General features: G+C 33.9%; 1 protein-coding gene across 1 annotated transcript in view; it reads left to right on the top strand.

Moving 5' to 3' along the window:
- Window positions 1–19165, top strand: part of LOC141338674 (NACHT, LRR and PYD domains-containing protein 3-like) — a 49397-nt gene that overhangs the window by 7262 nt on the left and 22970 nt on the right. The window contains exons 7-10 of the mRNA XM_073844279.1: window positions 667–837; window positions 3256–3429; window positions 5050–5223; window positions 5768–5938. Of these exons, the coding sequence (XP_073700380.1) occupies window positions 667–837; window positions 3256–3429; window positions 5050–5223; window positions 5768–5938 (690 nt within the window). The remainder of the gene's footprint in view (window positions 1–666; window positions 838–3255; window positions 3430–5049; window positions 5224–5767; window positions 5939–19165) is intronic.

Here is a 19165-nt window from a genome sequence, read left to right as displayed (position 1 = left end):
GAGATTTTGCTGTGCTGCTGTTTGACCTTTGAGCCGAGCAGATAAACAGTCCATGAGGTGTAGTTCAAATGAGTCTCAGTGTTTCATTCTGCTTTTGGTGTATGAACATTATATCAAACATTCAAATCTTATTATTTTATAATATGTATCAAATCATGTCTTTATCATATATATCTCATCATATATCTTTATCTCAATAATTATTTTACTATTCTCATTACTGTTTCAACGCCCAGCAACATTTTCTTCTGTTTTTCCTTTAGATGAGAATGAAGAGTTTTGTTCTCCTTTAACCAGTTATTGTTTGTAGCAAAATGTGCTATGTTCATTCATGCTGAGGTTTGCAGTGACTGTCAACAGATAATCAGCTACCTAGTGATTTTTTTATTATTATTTTTTAGTGGCTGCTTTCAAATGCTCCTGTGCCTATTTTTTATTTATTTTTGTGAGCACTCTTTAGAGAGTATCATGTTTTTACATTGAGTTGTTACAGCATTGAGCGTTGTAGCCAGTGTTGAGCACATGATCACAATGGCAAAGGTGTTGATCAAGACTATAAATGTATATTTCATTGTAATTAAAGCTATAGGTGAAAAAATGCATTTATTATTTGTGTTTAACCAATGTATTTAATCTAATAATTTTGTAATCGTATTTCCATTGTAGGCTAAATGATTGTGGCCTAACAGACAAAAGCTGTCACGCTTTGTCTGCAGTTCTTGGATCAGATACCAATCTGAAAGAGCTGAACATGAACAATAATAATCTGCAGGATTCAGGCGTAAAGTTGTTCTGCACTGGAATAAAGAATACAAAGTGTCATTTGGAGATACTGAGGTAAGTTATATTGAGACAAATATTAAAAGGAGTCCTATTATGCTTTTTCACTTATATACCTCATGGTATAGAGGGTTGAAACACGTGGAGCTGCAGCTGCTATAAACACGAGTGATAAGTCAAAAGTGACGATCATCCGCGGATGCGGAGAAGTAAGAGATTTATTCATCGTACAGTGTAGATAGCTTCACTAGCCTTATAGTATCGTGCATGTAAATAATGAAATACATTAGCACAATAATGATAATATCATGTATCGGCGATCTCGTAGGCTGACGATAGGACCAACCCTGCTGTAGACTTCCTGCTTTCAGACGAATGCAATCGGAATTATATTAAAAATAATCCTGGCACTCCCAAACTTTAAAATGGCATAGACAAGTGTAAGAATCACTTTAATCTAGTTTGCTGCTTTGGGAAGGGGCATGTATTGAACGCCATGTAAGATGATCACCAATTGCAACGCAGTGGGACTGCTAACCAATCACAACACATTTGGATTTTCGAAAGGTGGAACCCGGAACTAATCCGTTTATTCCAGCCTGCGGAGAAAGCCATCGTCATAATGTAAATTATGTGAAAAATTATGTGTTTTTCGAACCACCAAGCATGATAGCATGTTCTAGTGCATCCGCAAAACAAAATAAAGACTTTGTAAGAGAGCATAATAGGACACCTTTAAGCTCAACAAAAACATACAATGAAATCCAGACTTGTATAATGAACAACTCAGTATGTTGTGCATTGACATACTATTATATTTATGCCTGCTAGTGTTGGGCAATATGACTTAATTGTCATATTGTCAGTTGTCAGCCTGTGAGATCGCAGATACACTATATATATATATAATTATCTGTGTACTAAATTTCTTATTCGTTTTGTAAGGGTAGGCTAGTCTTGTTAATCAGCATGTGACTTTAGTTTTACGTGTACAGCATGCTGACGGAGTGGTTCCACTTTACTTTCAGTTTTATTCTCTGCTACGCGCTATCTTCAAAAAGTGGTAAATGTGCATTCATGAATTTTAGTTAGTTTATCTTTTTTTATCTGTCATATTGTGATAGTGTTACCGCTGCATGTCTAATTGTTGTCATCAGTCCATGTTGTAGTTCAGTTTGGCTCCAAGACAGCCAGCGGAGCTGATCTCAGCCACTGTAGTCAATGCTTATGTTTATACCAGCTGCCTGCGGCAAATTTCTGAGCGCAAATTGTAATGTTTATGCTTCCTTTTTTTAAAGGCTTAATCATGTTGTGCTATTTATTCTGGAGTGTAATATACCTTTAATTAACATGCACAATTATGGACACTTTATCATGAAAATATTATGAGTAACCTTTTAGTCAAATACTAAGAGAACACTATTTTTTATGAGTGAAGTATTAAGGGAATATATTAGGTATTTGGATCTAGAAATTTAATCGATGTAAATAGGTCCAGCTTACCTCATTGCTAGAAAAAAATTACTGTACCAAATACTAAAACTTTCACATACATGCATACAGGTCCAAAATCTATGTTATAATGTTTCAGCTTCCTTTTTAAAGACTTCATCATATGGTATGACCCCATATATGATATCGTGCCTTTTGGTTTTATGATACATAAATCAGTAAAATGTTGCTGAATTTAGTGAATTGTATCCCATCACATTAATAGCTGCTTTATATGTATCAGATTTAATCTACTGTATTCAGACTTTAGCCATTTAAATGTTTTTAAGATACTGAAAAAAGCACAAATGTCATGTCAAAACTTCCTTAATACATCGTATTGTTGGCGATGCATAGAGATGTGTATCGGGTCGGCCTCAATTATGGAGATGCACAACATACATAAACAGTCATGTGAAAAATTCATGTGAATTTCATGGTTTTGTGTAAAAAATCTGGTCCTTGGCAGGTCTTAAAATTTGGAAAATAAATCCACAGATAAACATCTTCACATGACATATCACATAGTGACAATATTTATTTAAGAACAATACAGTCAAGAGGGAAAGGCCATGTGTGAAAAGTTAGGACACCCTATGAGTCAATTGCTTATAGATCCACTTTTAGCAGCAATAGCTTGAAGCATTCATTTTCTGTCAGGGCAAACAGTTTGCATTGAAAGCATGGCTCAGTTATGGGCAAAACTCCCTGCCCATCCATGCAGCATAACATAGATATTTCCAATGAAGCCTATATTGAATTTACAACATTAAGTGCACTGGTATTCCTGTTATTATGGGGACATTCCAAAGTTCTCTTTTTTGTTTGTCTCCATATTCAGTTGTCAGTTTTGCTTTGTAATTAAGTTTTAGTTTATTTGTATGAGGAATAAAGTAAAATTCACTTTAGGGATTTATGTTGTTCAGGTAATTTCTAGAATAACTGATTAATCAGCTGAATTTGACATTTTTATTTTGGTTCTAGACTCTCAAACTGCAGTATCACTGAAGAAGGTTATAAAGCTCTGGCTTCAGCTCTGAGATCAAACCCTTCACACCTGATAGAGCTGGATCTCACAGGAAATGATCCTGGACAATCAGGAGTGAAGGAGCTCAGTGATGTACTACAGGATCCAAACTGTCAACTCAAGACACTGAGGTGAGATGTGAAGAAATAATACAAAATAAATAAATATTGTGCAGGCTTAATTTACTTTAGCTATGTAATAATCTGGACAGTTTATTGCATCAACATGATCAGATGCTGTTGGTTCTGTTGTACTGATGATGATTATTCATGCTGTGCTATTATTCTGGAGTGTGATATACCTTTAATTAACATGCACAAAAAAAAAAACTTCTCATGAAAATATTAGAAGTAACCTTTTATATGTTTTAAATAAATATGTTCAGTTATGCAATCAATACTTGGAATCCTTTTGCAGAAATGACTGCTTCAATGCGGCATGGCATGGAGGCAATCAGCCTGTGGCACTGCTGAGGTGTTATGGAGGCCCAGGATGCTTCGATAGTAGCCTTAAGCTCATCCAAAGTGTTGGGTCTTGCGTCCCTCATTTTTCTCTTCACAATATCCCACAGATTCTCTATGGGGTTCAGGTCAGGAGAGTTGGCAGGCCAATTGAGCACAGTTATACCATGGTCAGTAAACCATTTACCAGTGGTTTTGGCACTGTGAGCAGGTGCCAGGTCGTGCTGAAAAATGAAATCTTCATCTCCATAATAGGCTTGCCACGATAGACGGTGTTGACGGTGTTACCGATTTTAAGACGCAACACCGGTGACATCACTTTTCCACCGTGACACCGTCTCCACATTATTTTTTTTTTTAAGTATTCGTTTTTTTAATAAATATTTATTTGAATTGAATGGAGGGATGCTGAAAACAAGAGATGATGAAGGTAAGACTGCTTGGCTATTTAAAGGGATTCTCTTGTAGTGCTTGGATAGGGAGTATGATTGCTGATGGTGAATTGGCCGTGTTAATTATCTGTGCGAGCTCCTCCAGAAATTTGTTAATAAAACATCACAACGAGAGGAGTCGAATTTACGGAAAGAGAATGGCGGCCGATTTAGTGTCAAAAAGTACCTGTTTGGCAATATTTTCCATAACACCTCAGCAGTGCCACAGGCTGATTGCCTCCATGCCACGCCGCATTGAAGCAGTCATTTCTGCAAAAGGATTCCCAACCAAGTATTGAGTGCATAACTGAACATAATTATTTGAAGGTTGACTTTTTTTGTATTAAAAACACTTTTCTTTTATTGGTCGGATGAAATATGCAATTTTTTGAGATAGGAATTTTGGGTTTTCATGAGCTGTATGCCAAAATCATCAATATTAAAACAATAAAAGGCTTGAACTACTTCAGTTGTGTGTAATGAATCTAAAATATATGAAAGTCTAATGTTTATCAGTACATTACAGAAAATAATGAACTTTATCACAATATGCTAATTTTTTGAGAAGGACCTGTATATACTGTATGTTGGACAGATAAAACTATTTCTGTCAGGGCACACAGTTTGCATTGTAAGTATGGCTCTGTTCTTGGCAAAACTCCGTGCCCATCCATGCAGCGTGACATAGATATTTCCAATGAGCCTATATTGAATATTCAGTTGTCAGTTTTGCTTTGCAATTAAGTTTTAGTTTATACGTGGAATAAAATGAAATCCACTTTAGGGATTTATATTGTTCCAGTAATCTCTAGAATAATTGATTAATCAGTTACATGTGGCATTTTCATTCTGGTTCTAGACTCTCAAACTGCAGTATCACTGAAGAAGGTTATAAAGCTCTGGCTTCAGCTCTGAGATCAAACCCTTCACACCTGATAGAGCTGGATCTCACAGGAAATGATCCTGGACAATCAGGAGTGAAGGAGCTCAATGATTTACTACAGGATCCAAACTGTCAACTCAAGACACTGAGGTGAGATGTGAAGAAATAATACAAATTAAATAAATATTGTGCAGGCTTAATTTATTTTAAGCTATGCGATAACCTGGAGAATTTATTGCATCAAAATTATCAGATGCTGTTGGTTCTGTTGTAATGATTATGTTGTGCTATTATTCTGGAGTGTGAAATACCTTTAATTAACATATCAAATCGTTTTTTTATGAACTCTTCTAATGAAAATATTGTATGTAACCTTTTAGTCAAATACTAAAAGAACACACTGCAGTTTAATTTCCATCAAGCTCAGATTCACTTTATCACTGTATCTCTACAGCAGGTCTGTGAGATTCCAGATGATCACAAACATTTTCAGTTTCTCAAGCCAGATTTCTCTGTGCGGACATTATTAGACTTTGTTTTCAAGCATTTGTGTATTCATTTGTGTATTTAACGTTTTACAATAACTAGCGCTCATTTTTAGAATAATATTTTTTTCTTTTTATCTTATCAGTCATTTTTGTAATGCAATCGGCCATTAGTTTAAAACTAAATTAAGTTCTCTTCTCTTCTGCAGGTTTGTGGGTCCTGCTGCAGATGAAGCCTGTCAGTATGTGACTGGAATTGTGGGTAAAAACCCGTTACTCCTGAGAGAGCTGGATCTGAGTAAACATGAACTAGGAGACACACGAGTGAATCAGATCTCTGCTCTACTGGAGGATAAACACTGTCAACTCAACACACTGAAGTGAGTATTGTTTGTCTATTTTAAATGTTACATTTCTTTTAATAGTAATTATACAATGGTTGATGATATTTCCTCATTTGTTTTTCATAGCAGTTTTTTTTCTTCAGAAAGAGCCACTATAATGTGAACTATTAAAATTAAACGGGCAATTAAAAAGTGATATTAAGCTTTGAACTAGAGATGAGCCAATTCAGCACTCAAATCGGTTATCAGCTCCGATACTGCCATTATTTGCTGGTTCAGGTCAGACAGGACTGATCCAAATCCAATATTATGTGTACTGTCCTGTGTTACTGTTAAACCTCAGGAAAGGCATAACAGCATTATAAAGCACAATAAAAGTTTATAAAATACTATAGCTTAATGTGAGGTACAGATGACTATTTAGGTCCTTTCATTAAAGTTCATGTTAACTCTTTTCTCTGCTGCGGCTGTCAGTCATTCTCTGTTTAAATCAAACCCTGGTTGCATTTGGTTACGACAGTCAGATCGGTAAAAATCTCTCCAAGATCATTCAGTGTTCCCATTAATATACTTGATTTGTAGATAAATGTCTAGGAATTTGCACAAAAGTGCTTTATCTTGCTGGAGTGTTTTGTTTTTCTTAATCATTACTAATCATTTACTACCCTGGTGTCTGTTAGAACAAAAAACAGGCATAGAAAAACTATTCATTGTTTTTAATGCAGACAGTAACTGAAATGTAAAACTATTAGAAGAAAAGGCTCAATAAACTGCAGTACAGATATAATACATTAATATATTTTTCATAAAGCAATAAAAATAACAAATAAAAAATACAAATAGCAATGTGTAACTTTACCAGATTTAGTGCTACACTTTTAATTGTTCCCTAATAATTGTTTTATCACTAAATGTTTGGATTCATTCATTGATTAATATTGTGCACTGATGTTTCTACTATAACTTTTGCTGCTGAATTATCCACTAACCTAGTTTCTAATATATTGCTGTCATAGATTAAGAATATACCAGGAGCGTAGTGCCTCCTCAAAATACTGGATGAGAAGAAAATGTACAAAAATAAAACAACACAAATATTACATTGTATATCATTAAAAACTGTATAAATCACTCAAGAATCATTGTCCAACAGCAACACTAGAAATGTTTAGAGTTTTATATATATATATATATATATATATATATATATATGTATTAGTAAATGTTGAAACTTGCATTAAGGGTATTAAATGTCATGGTAGTTTTTCATCACTAGTTCATGTTAATCCCTTAAACTCTGCGGTTTCGAAATTGTTTCGAAATGTTGCTGCTTCATTTACATGACCTTCCTCATATAGTATCAGCCCAAATATGGTCTCATTTGAAAGCTTAGAGTCTCCTCTTTACAAGGAATACCATAACCTTGAGTTTTATGATACATAAAGTAGTAAAATTATGCTTATAATTTATGTCGTACCACACACAAATTTCCACCTAACGATTGTGAAGAATTATTACAAAGAATGTGTATTTCTTATATTTTTCACAAAACAGACAAGTCATTTATCGCAAGAAAGCTCTCATTCTCAAGAATCTGACCATGTAAATCATTTTATTGTGTGACAAACACAGATCAAATAATCTTCAATTGAATAGCGATGTCACAATATACTTGAAGAGTATGATGAGATATTCTATTACTTTCCTCCATATTCTACTGCTTCAGTTAGCCGCAAATAGTCACAAACTCCATTTTATCTTTTAGTTTAGGATCTCTTCTTTCAAACAAGACCATTTTCATGTTTCTCCGTGATTTTATTGCTGAGAAATCCATTGTTTTGCTCAATCCATCACTGGCGCGCTTATGAAGGAGCGCTCTAAACCGCTCAAGCAGGTGTGTGTGTGTGTGTGTGTGTGTCTACGGCTGCATTCAGAGCGTCTCAGTAGATCAGGTTACAGCACTGATCTATAATAGAGAACTGGATTGCTCATGACATCATAAAAGTGAAGCCACCGGGCCGCCATATTAGTATTCCCTAGTATTCGTATACATTCTATTGAATGAATAGGAAACTATACGATTTTACTGAGAAAACATCACATAACAAGTCAGTGTTTTTATACCTGAAGTCTCACTGTACATTTTCGCAATGCAAACGTCCTAAGCATGTAAACGGTTAATGTTGGGAATTCCCTCTGCTTATTAAAAATGTACGTTCATAGCCTATATTACAGTCGCGTACATCAGATAAACAAACATCATACGATCTCATCACAGTTATTCATGGTTTATGTCATTTTGTTGTTTATATTCGTAGAGTAGACTCACTGCATTTTTCAACAATATTTAACAGTAACGTTATTCATTTTGAAGCAGGTAATGAATTGAAATGAATTGAAAATGAAACGGTAATGTTAGTAAATCATCACAGAATTTGCTGATCTGAAGAGTCTGAAATAGATGTTGCTCAATCAGGCACATTAAAAATACACACCATGACTCGGAGAACACCGCTGACTACAAATGGTACGGACTTAAAGACATAAGCTTTATTTCAAAGATTTGAATTTCAATATAACGAGCAATATAGTAACAGAGACTTGTATTATTTACTGTGTAATCGAATCAATTTCAGATACTAATACCAGATATAAGGTACTGTGTATTATTTCCTGTATAATTAGGTACATAAAGAAATATATTTAGTGTTGGATCAGTTACCTGTTTCTGCAAGTGCGAAGCTGACACGCCCACCAAAACGATTTCAATATATCGCTTATCCAGCCTGAAAAGGCCATAAACATTCCAGAAAACATCTCAAGTAAAAAATAATTTACATACACATATCCTAAAAACTAATCCTAAACAAAATCTGTAGAAATTACAGTAAATTACAGTATTACTTGCAGCTGGTTGCCAGTAACTTACTGTAGATTTAAATTTATGCTATTTACTGGCAAAAGTTTGTTGAAAGTTAATTGAACATTAAACATTAACAAGTATTTATCTTTACAGAATAAAACTAAAATAACAGCCTCATGCAAAGCATTCTGGGAACCAAAATCTGAAGGGAAAAAAAAAACAGAAAAAGGTTGATGAAGGTTTCTGGTTCCCAGAATGCTTTGCAGTAGGTTGTTAATGCAAAGTTTTATTCTGTAAAGATACAGACTTGTTAATGTTTAATGTTCATTTAACTTTGAACAAACTGTTGCCAGTAAATAACATAAATTAAAAATCTACAGTAAGTTACTGGCAAACAGCTGCAGAACTACAGCAAATTTTTTACAGTGTACGCTTCAAAACGGGTGATTTTAGGTCAGCAATTTACATGTGACTCAATGGCGCTCTCTGCAGGTAGGGAATAGTAAGATGGCGGATCGAACACTTCCGGTGGCTTCACTGCCTAATGGCAGTTTAGAACGCAATGAGCAATCCAGTCATTATATAGATCAGTGAGTTACAGTCTCCGGCCGCTGCTCCAAGCTGTGAATGATGACACCGACACCTCTCCAGCGCGCAGAAGAAGTGTCATGGAGAGGTTCCGGGTCACACAAGATGCTTCGATGGTGCGGGGAATTGTGGGATATGTAGTTTTTGGACTCTTAGACCGTAGATATAATGTCTCAGAGGAATATAGCTGTCGCCATTAGCCAAAATAGACGCTAAAAATGAATAAATAACGGGCCGTTTCCATGGAGAGCAGAGGATCCGCGGCTCATAAGCGTGTCTATAAGTATTACAGTGCTTCTATTCAGGTTTGTTTTATTCTTATAATTACTTTGAAACGTAAAGGACACCAAAACAATCTGCTAAGCTATGTATTGAGTGTATATTGAATATTGACAGTAAAGTACAGTAGGTGTTTCAGTAAATACACAGGCAAACATAAAAATGAAACATAATTCAGTCAATAATCATGAAAAGTGCTATGGTACATGGTAAAATAGTATTATAAGGGGTAATGTGCTTTATAAAACCTGTTTTTGCAAAGAAACAGAAGGACACTTTTTGGGGGAAAAAGGGGGAAAAGGGGCAATGTGACTCCCTTCGGTTATAATTCAATAACTTTCAATTAGAAACTGTTATATGAAAATTTTTTCTGGTATATCCTGAGACCTAGTGGAATCAAACAAAACAATTTGCAAAGAACTGAGACACCTAAATCCTGAGTAACAGACTTTCAAAAAAAAACTTTTGAAAAAAAAAATCAAAAAGCGCCTATGTTTTTTTAGTTTTTATTGTAATATTTGAAACCTATATAATGTTATTTATAAAGAATTACACTGATATTATGTAGTTTAAATGGTTTTCTATACAATGAAACCATTTTTTTTATTTCCTCCATTGTATGTGTATAGGAGAACCATTTGAATTTAGGTAGGCCAAATGCAGGCGGAAATCCCCCAAATAGCTGCAGAGCTTAAGGGGTTAACTAATGTAGTTAATGTTGACAAATAAAACCTCAAAATCTATGTTGGGCAAGTTACTTCCAAAATGTAATGCATTATATATTACTAGTTACTGTCTTTTGTAATTAGTTTCATTACAATATTACTGTCCTGGAATTTTAATATGTTACACTACAGTTACTTTCACCAAAATATTTACAGAAGTATGACTAGGCATTCTAAAATGCCAAAATGTAGCCTAGTTTATTGCTATTTCCAGCAAAGGGTATATGGTAGGTCTACTATACCATAACAAAATGATAAAATCATATTAAGATACTGGTATGCAGGTCTACATTAATGTTACATTATAGTTTTGGTTAAACAAAGATACACAGCACAAACCGCATTAGTAAATTCAGTAATAATATTACCTAAATTGTATTAGTAATGTGTTATTGCTGCATTAGAGCAAAAAGTAATATTTTTTTGTCATGCGATAGTCTAGTCTCAACACTGCTCGTAAAAAGCTTGTAAAAAGTGGATGTGAAATGAATGCTTGAACTCATTTGGATAAATGGATCACATCTTAATTGGTAACTTGGCTTATTTGTAACATTTTTAACATTTGCATACCATACATTTAGTAGTATATTTAAATGAACACTGTGTAGTCTTTCTCCGTGCTACCTGCACACTTATAGCCATATTTATTTGCCAGCAAAAGTCTGTAAAAAGTCTGAATGACACAAAACACATTGGTTAGTTGATTGTCATACATCTGAGTCATTGTTCTTTCTCTTTCTGTGTTCAGTCTGTCGTCATGCAGTATTACAGAGAAACAGTGTCTCATCCTGACTTCAGCTCTGAAATCAAACCCATCACACCTGAGAGAACTGAACCTGAGCTTGAATGAACTAGGAGACTCTGGAGTGAAAAACCTCAGTGATCTACTGATGAACCCACAATTCAAGCTGGAGAAACTAGAGTTAGTATCATTATACTTTACAACAGTTAAAGTGTGATTAAAGATAATCCCAAGTAAAATTAGTAGCCAAATAACTGCATTTAAAGTATTTGAAACAATGTACTGATTGTCTACATGTTGTTCTGCAGAAATATAAAAAAAATAAAAGATAGGGTAACACTTTATTTTAAGGTCCAATTCTCACTATTAACAAATCATTAACTATGCCTTTTTCCTCAATAAACTCCTGGTTTGTTGTTTATTAATAGTTAGTAAGGTTGTTGTTAAGATTAGGGATGTAGAATATGATCATTCAGAATATGTGCTTTAAGCACTAATAAAACATTAAATGTTAATAAATAGCATGCTAATAAGCAACTAGTCAACATTGTGAATTGGTCCCTATATACTAAAGTGATACAAAATCTGTAAAGATCAAAAAGAGGCAAATGAACACATAATTGGTTATAATGCAAAGTTTCAGACGTCATTCAGATTAGTACGAGCTAGAACAGGAAGGAACTAAGGAAAAGTTAAATCAGACTTTTCTTTTTCCTAGTGATCAATGTCTTTTCTCTTTCTGTCTTCAGTCTGTGTGTATGCAGTATTACAGAGGAACAGTGTCTCATCCTGACTTCAGCTCTGAAATCAAACCCATCACACCTGAGAGAACTGAACCTGAGCTTGAATAAACTAGGAGACTCTGGAGTGAAAAACCTCAGTGATCTACTGATGAACCCACAATTCAAGCTGGAGAAACTACAGTTAGTATCATTATCGTGTGATTAAAGTTCATGTTTTAGTTTAAGACTGCTGGGCTCATGTCACATGATTTCTAGCGCTGTACTTTTTGACATTTCTGTATCTGAAGAAAGATTGAGAAATACTATTTTTGTGTGTGTATCTGCCGAAACAGTGTAAACTTGCTGAAATCTGTGAAACAAAACAGAAGTGACAACGGACTAACTAATGACATTAGATGATTATAACAGTTAGTACTTTTAACAAAATATATATTTGTTATATTTGTATATTTAGTGATTGTAAACTACACTCTAAAATGGCTTAAATTATTCTTTGATTTCATTGATTTGAGGATTTTCATACATAAAAAAAGGTGAAATAAGCTATTTAATTTAGTTTTTTTTTTTTTTTCTCTCTCGTTTCTATGTTGATTCTATATATTAATTTAATTTTTAAAATGCATTTATTTATTGACTGAGGGCGGGTCCAGCCTTGGAATTGTAACTTGTATCCTTAAATGCTCCTCTCTCAGTTTGTTCATTCATGTTATAAAACGTTTCTGGGATTTTGCTTGTATATTAGTGACTGTATAGCATTTACTCATGATGTATCAGGAATCTGATTTGTTGTCTTTTATCTTTCTGTCTTCAGTCTGCGTGTATGCAGTATTACAGAGGAACAGTGTCTCATCCTGACTTCAGCTCTGAAATCAAACCCATCACACCTGAGAGAACTGGACCTGAGCTGGAATCAAATCAAAAACACAGGAGTGAATGACTTATGTGACGTACTGAAGGATTCACACTGTAAACTGGAGAGATTGATGTCAGTAACATTCACATTCAAAAATGGGCTCATAAAGCCTACCCAAAAATGTCCATATTGTTGATGTATTTAAATGCTAAACTATTATTTATGATGTAAACTAAACTTTATACTTAACTCATGTTCCAATATAAATGTAAAAAAATATCCTTCACAAAAATGTGTTTGGCATGGCAGCATAGCGGATCACACTGAGCAGCACAGATTGTATTATGGATTATTTAAATTAAAAAGTGTCATTTTAATTTTGTTTATGTGTTTGACTGAATTTATTTTTGATGATGAACAGGCTACAATGTCAAGTTAGAAATGCTAGAACTGATCTGCTGTGTGTTCATGAGGCACCAGTGCGATCACTTCAACTACTTCCTTATAACAGCAGAAACTACTTAGATACATCATTGATGGTCATTCAGATAAGAGTAAAGTTTACTTTATATTGGGTCTAATCACAGGAAAAATAATTTATCTTGTAAATATAAATATATAATTGGTAGATTTTCCAGATGTTTAAATTTGTCACAGACACTTATCCATCCTAATTTAATTTCATTCTAATCTCACAATCTTGTTGTTTGACGATTAATTATTATTAAACAAGCTTTGGTTATCGTTAAAAAATAACTTGAATAAGCATCCGTAATGTGCTGAAATAAAAATAAAAAATCTTTTTCCTCTGTTTTATGAAAATTATGTAATTTATTTTATTTTTTATTTCCTGCTCTCCTTCTTTCTGCCATTGTAGGTTAAGTTACTGTGAAATGACAGATGAAGGTTGTTCTGCTGTGACTTCAGCTCTGAAATCAAACCCATCACACCTGAGAGAACTGAACCTGAGCTTGAATGAACTAGGAGACTCTGGAGTGAAAAACCTCAGTGATCTACTGATGAACCCACAATTCAAGCTGGAGAAACTAGAGTTAGTATCATTATACTGTACAGCAGTTACAGTCAGATGAAAGTTTACTGTTTAGCTTCAAACAACTAGACCCAACTTACATTGTTTATACTGTAGCAGTGTCTTCTGGCCTTTGTAGTTGTGCACATTTAAAATTAGTTGTGTAAGTAGTAAATAATTTCAAAGTATTTGAAGCAATGTACTGATCAAGGGCGTTTACTCGGAGGAGGCAGTGTCTGCTCAAAAATTGGATGAGAAAATAATCAATATTACACAAATAAAATGACCCAAAATTGACTAAATATGATATTAAAAGTATACAAATCTTTTGTTTTTATAAAGTAACACTGTCCAACAGTGACAGCCGCAGGTAAAGTTACAGCCGAGGTTTGCCTCCCTTTAGCCCATTGACTTTTAACAGAAACCCAATAGTATGCTGTGGGTTTTTAGTGGGGGGTAGTTAAAAATGAATGGGGGAAAGTCACATGAGAGAAGGCAATGCCCACATTGTGCTATAATTGGATGTGATCAGTTATGATTGGTTTGTGCAATAATAAATCTCGCCTCTTGTTTTTGTGTGAGCTGTCGGCCTGAATGAAGAAAATTATGGCATTAGATATCACTGCTTTGTGTCACGTCAAAATAAAACTTTAAATGGCCGGAAAACTTGATGTCTGCCCTGTTGATCTACAGAAATATAAGACTTGCATTTGCTGCTACAATATACAAAAAATATTTAAAAAAAAATACTTTATGAAATAAAATTGTATGTTTCATAATGTAAGACAGTAACCCATCACATATGAAACTGATGATACTTTTATGAACAGAGCTCATGTCACAAACACAACACTCACATCAACATAACTCCTGTGTTCACAGCAAACACACAATGAGAGAGTGAAGAAGGGCCTTATGTTCTTAAAGAGCAGACACTTTTAGACTGCAGCATGTTAGAATCAACAAATTAAGTTGCATTTTTATCCAGATCATTAATCACAATGATCTACAGCTACTGTAGCTCTTCAATAAGATGATCATCATAAAGCTAATTCATTGTCTTTCTCTGTCTGTCTTCAGTCTGTGTAGATGCAGTATTACAGAGAAACAGTGTCTCATCCTGACTTCAGCTCTGAAATCAAACCCATCACACCTGAGAGAACTGGACCTGAGGTGGAATAAACTAGGAGACTCTGGAGTGAAAAACCTCAGTGATCTACTGATGAACCCACAATTCAAGCTGGAGAAACTACAGTTAGTATCATTATACTGTACAGCAGTTACAGTCAGATTAAAGTTTACCGTTTAGATTAAGACAACAGATGCAAGTCACATCATTTCATAGTGCTGCATCTTGTTTTTTCCATCTGAAGAAAGATTCAGCAATACTATTAGGTAAATGGTTTGTATGTCTATTAGTAGAAAGAGACTAAACTTGCTGAAATACGAAAAATCTTGATTTGAAAAAAGACAGCAGGGAAAGAATAAAAACAAGTGTAATACACGACTGTAGATGACTCTCACTTTGTTATATTTATACTAGACTAATGGTACTTTTCCTTAAATCTTTGATTCAAAATGTGTATTTAGAGATGCACTCTAAAATAACTTAAAATTATCCTATATATTAATCTACATTAATAAAATGCATCTGTTGAGTGAGGACAAATACAGACTTGTTTTTTTCCCTCATATCCACAAATACTCCTGTCTTGGTTTGTTTCATATCATTAAGTTTCAGTTTATTGCTCTTTCTCTTTCTGTCTTCAGTCTGCGGGATTGCAGTATTACAGAGAAACAGTGTCTCATCCTGACTTCAGCTCTGAAATCAAACCCATCACACCTGAGAGAACTGGACCTGAACGGGAATCAAATAACAAACACAGGAGTGAATGGCATATGTGACGTACTGAAGGATTCACACTGTAAACTGGAGAGATTGAGGTCAGTAACATTCACATACAAGAATCAAAATGCTTAGCTACTTTAACAGATTAAACTAAAACACTTCTCTTTGTCTCTTTCTAGTCTTTGTGACTGTGGCATTACAGATGTTTCTTCTTTAACTCAGTCTTTGACAAACACAAAAGCACTGCAGTTTCTAGAAGAGCTTGATCTGAGTTTCAATAAGATTGGAGATTCAAAGCAGCGGCTCATTGATGTGCTTCGAGACTCAAACTGTAAACTGAGGTGAGTAAACTTCACTTTGTGAAATTAAAGACATCTTCAATTACCTCTGATATGTGGACAAATATTTGTGAAAAGAGTTGATCAAATTCAGTCATCAAGCTTTATTGCGCCAAAAGGTTGGTGTCAGAATTAAATGTAGAGTTGATCAAAATGTTTAACACAATACCTGCATTATTAATTACATCAGTAATAGTGAATCATTTTAGATTTGGCCGGATTGTAGTTTTTACTTTGTGACTGTGTTTGCAGACTGTGTTTTGACTTTGACAAGCAACACGTCACATTACTTCACACTTACTTTATTTTCACTTATTTACTGAGACCAATACAAATGTTGAAACTAGAGAGAAAACGGCTTTAACTAGTGGAACATTTCACTGAAAGTGTTTTGTTTGTTTGTTTTAAGGCAAAATCACACTTTTATTTGTTCCTTGTTGTTTATTATGTATGGTGTACATTCATTAGCATGTTCAGTGGATTTAAAACACAATATTGTTTTAGAAATACCTATGCAAGATCATGCAAATGTAACTTTTTAACTGATTTTTGTTTTCTCTTTCTCTCTTCTGTTCCACATTACAGTGTAGGTGGAGATCCATTGACAAGAGTCCCTGAGCGACTTCAATCACCAAAAGATGATAAATGCTGTATGTCATAGTTTGAAATCATGATGAGAGGAGCAGGAAACATCAGGTGAGGATCCTCAGAAGGGCTTCAATACTGTGTCTATGAGGAGAAAGAAATCAATGTTATAGTGCAAATGTGTAAAGTCTCAGTCTTTTCAATAAAGTAATGCAGCTTATGTTTTAGAAACAAAGTGATATTGCATAATTAATGTTGCTTTAGCGTTCAAGCAAATTGTTTTGTTTTATTTAAAGGTGAAACAGAGGGGGAAGAAGCTCAGATGAGTCTGTCTGACTCTTCAGTTTAAAGGCTACAAATGTAATCATAATGTGATTGTCAAGTGCAGCACTTGAATGTGTCAAAAGCAAGTCTATAATGAGAAATGTCCATATTACTTTGAACATTTACTTGATCTCTGTTACATTTTATACACATTGCTATTCAATTTAATTTGAGAATAAGTTAGTTATGTGTCTGCATTGAACTGACTGACAGCTTCAGTGATTATAAATGTTGTGCTCTTTACTTGCTGTCTGTGTGATAAATATTTGTGATTGGAATAAAATTGACAGAAGTTTCTTTTTTATTAGACTGTGCCTTTTCCTACATACATTATTTTTTTAATGTTATAATAGCGCTGCTGGTTATTGTGGTAGTTTAATATATTTTAAGATTTAAAATTTTGTGATAAAATCTTTGCTCCCTATACAAGTATAAAAAGCTAAAATTATCTGTATTCTATATATGCAGTATATATTTTTTAACTGGCAATTGAACCATTAATTTACTGCATATTTAAACAATATGAACCTGCATAAAGAGCTGTATAGTGTGAAACATAGTGCACCTATCATTTTTAAAAAGAAAATCAATAATACTAATAATTTGACACATCTTAATCTTGAAAAACATGTCCAGTTTTATTTAACATATAGTGCTCAAATTTGCATCAAGGAAATGTCATGATTGTCATAATTAAATGGTTCTGAATACCACAAAGACAGTCATGAATTTTCACAACTTGATGAACAGTCCGACATGACCAAGCAACAAGGCCACAAGTGAGTCCAACCCAACTTCTGATCAAAAAAGGACAACAGTTCAGCTCCAGATGCTGTCCCATATTGAAAAGAACAAAGAGGACAATACATTAGATACTTTACAAAACAATGATACAATCAGTTACAGACAGAGGGATGACAGATACAGTCAAAGACCGATAGAGAGTTAAAAAGATCAATATGATTTTTAATGCTCTTTAAAAAAGACCTTGTATGCTCATCAAGGCTGCATTTATTCAAACAAAAATACATGAAAAAAACTGTAATAGTGTGAAATGTTATAATTTAAAATAGGTTTTCTATTTTACTTTCACATATAAATGATTTCTGTGATGCAAAGCTGAATGTTCAGCATCATTACACCAGTGTTGCATGATCTTTCAGAGATCCTTCTCATTTATTATCAATATACTGATTTATTGTCAATGTTGACAATACTTGTGATACGTTTTCAGGACTCTTGGATGAATAAATTTAAAATATAATCTTATCTAAGAATTAAAGTCTTCACAACCACTTTCAATTTAACACATACTTGTTGGATAAAAGTACCACAAAAAAAAAAAAAAGAATCCTGAAAAAAGTATCACAGGTTCAAAAAAATAAGCAGCACAACTGTTTCTTATTGATAATAAATCATCATATTACAATGTTTTCTAAAGGATCATGTGACACTAATGAGAAGACTAGAGTAATGATGCTGGAAATTCAAAAATGTATCACATTTTGAAATAAATTAAAATAGAAAAAATATTTTAAATTGTAATAATATTTCAAAACATAAGCTTGTTTTCTATATTTTTGATCAATTAAAAGCCTTGACGAGCAGAAGAGACTTCTTTCAAAGACAAAAAATCTTACTGATCCCAAACTTTTGAACAGCAGTGTAAATAATAAAATAATATAATGAAAGGAAAAGGGAGATCTTTGTGTGTAATTCCGATGAAAATCCTTGACTTCGCAAAGAAGAGTGGCAACTTAGGTTCACTTCAACCGGTTTCTTCTGTACTATTTGTCCTGTCGTTTCAGATGCCACTTTTCCTTTCCACTTCTTTGTTCCTCTCTCAGAATAAATACAAAACAGTCAGGAAGCAGACAATATGTAAATTCAAATGTTTAGCTTTTGAGACATCTGAATCCTTCTCCCAAAAAAAAAAACGTCTTTCTTCTGGAGTTGAGAAACAGCTTCTAACATATCTACATGTAAATGCAGGTACTCAGATTGTAAGAATTCAACTACCTTTAAAGGAACTCCAAAACTCTGTCTATCTCCTCCAGATTTAATATGTAATATGCTGCGAACAGGCCAGACAGGAAGACAAAAAGTGAATTAGCAAATTACCAAAGGTCCTCACACATATCACTGCTTACGTTAACCGCTTTAACAGCACTGTTCAGAGTTTACAGGACACACACATCCTCCGTAAGTTTAAAGAAGGGCATTTACCATTGGGTGATTTTTGTAAACAGGAGTCAAAATTGTTTTGAACCCAAGTTTTACACGTTTTATTTTTGATCTGTTTTGCAAGTTTGTTATAAGTGATACAATGATCTTGTTTATGGCA

Source organism: Garra rufa, chromosome 7 (assembly GCF_049309525.1).
Source record: "Garra rufa chromosome 7, GarRuf1.0, whole genome shotgun sequence".
NCBI classification, from domain to species: Eukaryota; Metazoa; Chordata; class Actinopteri; order Cypriniformes; family Cyprinidae; genus Garra; species Garra rufa.
The sequence above is the reverse complement of the archived record's forward strand: the minus strand, read 5'-3'. Positions and strand labels throughout refer to the sequence as shown.